The sequence below is a fragment of the Phalaenopsis equestris genome, unplaced genomic scaffold (assembly GCF_001263595.1).
Source record: "Phalaenopsis equestris unplaced genomic scaffold, ASM126359v1 Scaffold212368, whole genome shotgun sequence".
In the NCBI taxonomy this organism is placed as follows: Eukaryota; Viridiplantae; Streptophyta; class Magnoliopsida; order Asparagales; family Orchidaceae; genus Phalaenopsis; species Phalaenopsis equestris.
In genome coordinates, this window is record NW_018231301.1 from 1 (window position 1) to 5435 (window position 5435).

The following is a 5435-nucleotide window of genomic DNA, read 5'->3' on the forward strand; positions in this document are numbered from 1 at the left end:
ATAGAGCAGAATAAATTAGCAGCAGTGCGCAGATAATTCTATAAAAAACATTAAATTTTTATGCAAAATTAAGTTTTACTGACAGCAGTCTTGCAGACTGGGCACGTATTCTTCTGAAGAAGCCACTTTCTTACGCAATGTATATGATAGCTATGGCCGCAACCCAGCTTTCCCACTTCATCTTCCGCTTCATATTCCTCCTGTGAAAAAATAGAGGATAATATTTAACAAAAAGGAAGATTTACATACATACCACCACTCAATTCATATGCATTTACATATCTAGCACCCAAAATTAAATTTTTACATATATAACCTTACCTATGCATGAGAAGGTGCATTTCACTATTAGAAAATTAAAATGGTGATTTTTTGTGTCATATGAAAGAATTGGGTGGAATAAATATAAAAAATAAAGTTCAGGAGTCTGATATGTAAATATATAGGAATTGGGTGGTATGAATGCAAATGCCCCTGACAAAAATTATGTGGTTGGAAAAGAAGGGTGAACATACTTGACAAATGCTGCATTTTCTCTCCATGTCAGTGGATAAGAAGAGTTTATCATAGATGGAGCGATTCAATTTTCTAATGCTGCATTCAATTTCTTCTTCTCTCAATCCAGTGCTGACATGTCCAATCTTATCACCCAGTTCAAGCAATTCCTGCAAATTGGGAATAAATTTAAAAAACAAATCTATATAAAAAATACCACCATTTTAACTTTTCAAAGTGAAATACACTTTTCATGCTTGGTAAGGTGCCATGCATGTAAATATTGAAATTTAGGTGTCTGATATATAAATATATAGGAATTGAAAGGTATGTATGTAAATCTTCATTTTTTCTTCATAGATATATTGTGATTTGCCAGTAGTAGAGAAATAAAACAGTAGGATACCTCGTATGTCATATCATCAACATCAAGCCGCCAATCCCTATATCGATCATAAGTGTCCCCTCCTCGCAACAAGAGTCTATGGTGCAACAACATGATCTGCTTCCAATTAAAGTTGCAAATAAGAAATAGAAACAATAATACATTCTGTGAATCATTGATCAATGAGAAACCAACTCAACAATCGAAACATCATAGCAGTATACCTTCCCACATGCAACAATGCAAATTGTTCAACAACAAATTAGCAGTACCTTTTTTGATTAACCATTCAAAACTCCGAATATGAAGAAATAACCCAAATTTGATTAGTCATTCAAAACTCCGAATATGGAGAAATAATCCAAAACGAAATGAAATTAGAATAAATGAAAATGTGGTCATGGATATGTGATAAAATTAGGACCCGGACTCAGAAGCAATTGGAGCTAATTTAGTTTGACACAGCTGATTGAAAGAAGTTTGAGCTCAATCGAAGTCAACCTAGATTCAATAGTGTAATTTTTGCATAAACTCATTTCTGGCACTTTCAACTCTTAATGAACTCTTTTTTTTGAACAATAAACACGTTTGGCCCACAATAATTCTCATAGCGAACAAATAAATAAAATCCCATCTGCAAATGTATTTTATTATCTTGTCGAAAAGCAAGAGCAAAGGCATTTTCGTCATTATCAGCGGATGGGAGGATTCAACAGAGGGTTTTGATTAGCAGAGGCAAAAGATAGATCTTAGATGTAGAGAAGACTATGGAGATCATGGCAGCGTGGCGATCGTATGGAGCCATTAGAGGACATTGTGGTCAAGGTTTTGATTTCAACCTTTCCATAAAGGAGGGAGTGAGGGCAAGAGAAGGAAGAGAGGAGAGGGAAAAGAGTATAGGAGTAAATTTTTCAGAGAGTTGTTACTTTGTTTTGAATGGGAGTGGGGATAAAACGGGTCCAAATATGAAGGGAAACAAGAGAGGGAGGGCAATTGCAACAATTAAAATAAGAAAAGGCCTTGGGTTGATATGAGTTTGTTTTAGTTCTAAAACGCAGAGTTTATTTTTTTTAAGAAATTAAAGGATCATCCTATGTTAGAGTGTGTGAACCAAAAAGGAATTGAATTTAGGCCATATAGATCAATGATCAAATCCATTTTCAACCAAAAAGCTCAAGAAGCTAGACCCTTGGTATTTCTACATCAAGATATTTCGAAGAGAAGTGTTAAAATAGTCCTCTAATTATGTACATGAGGTCATTTTAGACCCAGGGTCTATAAAAATGTCAAATTTATCCTCGGGATCCTTACATATGGGCTAAAATAATCCCAATGGAGGACTATTTTAGCCCCTATTAAAAGAGTCTAGGGACTAAATCAACAGTTTTATAGGCTCTGCGACAAAAATAGCCCCCTAAAGAGACTATTTCAACACATTTCTCATATTTCAACTTTCTGAACTGACATCAAATATAATACTCCCACATGATATGTATGTAATTGCCCCAATGTATTCACATCAGCCAAGATCCCCCAAAATCCCCGACTTAAATAAAAGCTTCATCAAAATATTAGAGCTCACTCAACCACATGAAGCCATGGTGACCAGCTATTTAATCTAGCTTAATCACTTAGACGCTGACCAAGTCCCATGAAAGACATGGTTACATCATTACTCCATATTCCAACACAAGTATTATTGCGCTAATGTACAATATTTATCAAATATAAATATTACATTTGCCAGTTAATAATTGTTTAAAATAATTGTAAGTATTAAAAGTCCTGTTCAGCAAAACACACCTCGAAGAACACACTCACATTCAAGTTTAGCATATTGACCAACAATTTACAAAATACCGAAGTAAACCTACCAATGATTATTAAGTTTGTTTATCTAACAACGGAATAAGAATACAAGTATAACATACATAAATATAGTTAAAAGTATCAAATTTCATTAAAATATAGTTATAATAGTGGTTTTGCATGACAGAGAATGGAAGGATGAAAAGAAAGAAAAAAAGGGGAACATTAATTTCGATTTGTGAGGTCATTAGGAGGGAATTTTTTGCCAATATAATGAAATAAGGACTACATGCATTACTATCGTAGAAGAGAAAATATTGAACAGGTGTTGACAAATTAAAGAACTTAGCCTTAAGCAAATCAAATTAAACATTAGCAAGTACAAAATCTTCACAAACTATAGAAAAAAAAATTTTTACCATGAAAGTTTTTTATTCATTCAAAAGCAATGTACCAAAAAAAATCAGGAGGCATTTACATACATGTCACTCACTTCCTACGTATTTACATTTCTAACACCAATGCATTACCTTTTACATTAATTCTGCCCAAATCTTTCATATCACATCAAAAATACCTCGATATTAACATTTAAAAGGTGAAATGAACCTTTTCATGCATAGGTTAGGTGGCATGTATGTAAAAATTGAAGGTTAGGTGTCAGATATGTCAATACATAGGAATTGAGTGGTATGTATGTAAATCTTCCAACAATCAAACATTTGCTTACGGAGACAGATAAATCACTGTGAAAAAAATAAAGGATGGAGGTGAGATTACCACCTCTTCAAGTTCAACTGGAGGTTGGTGATAATATCCTCGCATGTGACGGAAGTGCTCAGATGGAGTGAGACCAGCTCCATAGAGTGAAGCTCGAGGAGACAATTTAGAACCTTCCATGGAAGAGACCGGCTCTTGGTTTCCAGCTCTTCTCCCATAATAAGTCCGCTAGAATAATTAACCAGATAAATAAGCACAGAACCATTGATTTTAATAGTCAAACTAGTAATATGAATATCAAACAATGCTAATTAGTTGATAGAAAAAGTTAAAAATACTAGTGCCACAAACATATCAAAACATCAGTATAAAAATATATACATTTCATGTTAGAGAAGTTAATATTAGAAACACTTTAGGTGTGATATCAGCAGTTTAGGAGATGTAAATACATAAAAACTATGTGCATATATAAATCTCCCAAAATAGAATAACTTACATACATACCACACAATTCTTATGTAAATACATAAAAACTATGCGATGTGCATATATAAATCTCCCAAAAATAAAATAGAATAACTTACATACATACCACACAATTCTTATGTTTTTATGCATCTCATAAACCTATGCATGAAAAGGTGCATTTCACTTTTAAAAAGAAAATATTAATGGTATTAGGATGTGATATATATATATCAGTGTGTGTGTGTGAATATGGAAGGTTTAGAAGTCAGATATCAAAATACATAAGAATTGTGCGATATGAGAAGAGAGCAATTAATCGGTTTAGGAGATGAAGAAAACACTCGGTCAAAAATCAGCTGTAAAAAGATTCGGAACAGGATAAAGTTTCTATTTTCTTCTTTTTAGGAGAGGAAGAAAGGAAAGTAAAGCCCCCAGATTTCCAAGAATGCTGTCAAGCTCTGTCTCAAAAGACTAGCTACCAACGGCAACCACAGCAGCAAAGTCAGAAAAGACAGAGCAGGAGATTTGAGTCATTGTGGATATTGCTACAAAGCCAAAAATTAAATCTATGCCATTTTCTTTTCACTCGAATTTTAATATGGAAGATTTACGCATATACCATTTAATTCTAAACTTCAATTTTTACCTATATGCCACCCTATATATGCATGAAAAAGGTGTATTTCACTTTTTAGGTGTTAAAATAGCGGTATTGTTAAGTGATATGAAAGATTTGGGTGGTTTGGGTGTTAGGCAAATATGTAGGAATTGGGTGGCATTTTGTAAATGCCTCTTTCAATATTTGAGTGAAATTTTGAAAAAACGGATAAGGTTTGGAGTGTTATGCATGCGGTACCATCCTTTTAACAGGAATCTAACTTAAATCCAGCAAACACAATAAATAAGTTAAATAAATTTGAGGTTATGTTAAATCCAATTTTTAATTGGTCTGTTAATTAAATCTGGATTTACTAAATCTACTTATTAGTTAGATTTAGCGGATTTGGCGAAGGAAAAAAATATTTCAAATAGATTTATGTCAGACACCTCAAATGAATTTAAGTGGATTTAATCTTAATTGAATGAAACATTATTTCGGATTTAATGATATTTAGATTTAGTAAATCCAGACTTACCGGTTTTACTAAATCCTATTTAATCTTCCTTAAAGAATTTTATTCTAGAAAGAAGTTTATCTCTTGTTTGGTAGCATACTATTTACCGGATTTAGTGGTGATTAACCTAAATCCCAAACATAAAAGATAGAAATTGAATCCACGCTCCGTTAGATTAGTAATTTTTGTGCTCCATGGATATTAATAGTGTTCCGTTAAATAAACTATTTATTAACTCCAACTAAGAGAGGTCTGGCTTGTCTTCAATCGCCGTCGATCGTCGTCAATCGCCTTTGCTCGTTGTCGATTGCCGTCGCTCGTCGCATTTGATAATCCCGCTTAATGTTAAATCAAGTCCCAGCCAAACAACCCTGAGAATGCTAATCCAATTCACTTCAAAAATAAATTAATTTAAATTTATGTAAGATAAAAAGCTAAAA

At 33.1% G+C, this 5435-nt stretch overlaps 1 protein-coding gene across 1 annotated transcript; it reads right to left on the minus strand.

Annotated features, from left to right (window-relative positions):
• Positions 1–10: 10 nt before the first annotated feature.
• Positions 11–3654, minus strand: LOC110036901 (probable E3 ubiquitin-protein ligase RHG1A). Its single transcript, XM_020741451.1, has 4 exons — positions 3473–3654; positions 902–997; positions 516–665; positions 11–200 (listed from the first exon to the last, which is right to left on the minus strand). The coding sequence occupies exons 1-4, from the start codon at positions 3587–3589 to the stop codon at positions 69–71; spliced, it is 495 nt and encodes a 164-aa protein (XP_020597110.1). The 5' UTR covers positions 3590–3654; the 3' UTR covers positions 11–68.
• Between the last annotated feature and the right edge of the window lie 1781 nt (positions 3655–5435).

What these genes read in the sequence shown, in the direction of transcription:
- LOC110036901 (XM_020741451.1), bottom strand. Translation starts at nt 3,589, where the DNA reads ATGGAAGGTTCTAAATTGTCTCCTCGAGCTTCACTCTATGGAGCTGGT. An exon ending in CTCCAGTTGAACTTGAAGAG is followed by an intron (nt 998 to 3,472) that starts GTGGTAATCTCA and finishes AATTGGAAGCAG; the next exon opens with ATCATGTTGTTGCACCATAG. An exon ending in TTGATGATATGACATACGAG is followed by an intron (nt 666 to 901) that starts GTATCCTACTGT and finishes CCCAATTTGCAG; the next exon opens with GAATTGCTTGAACTGGGTGA.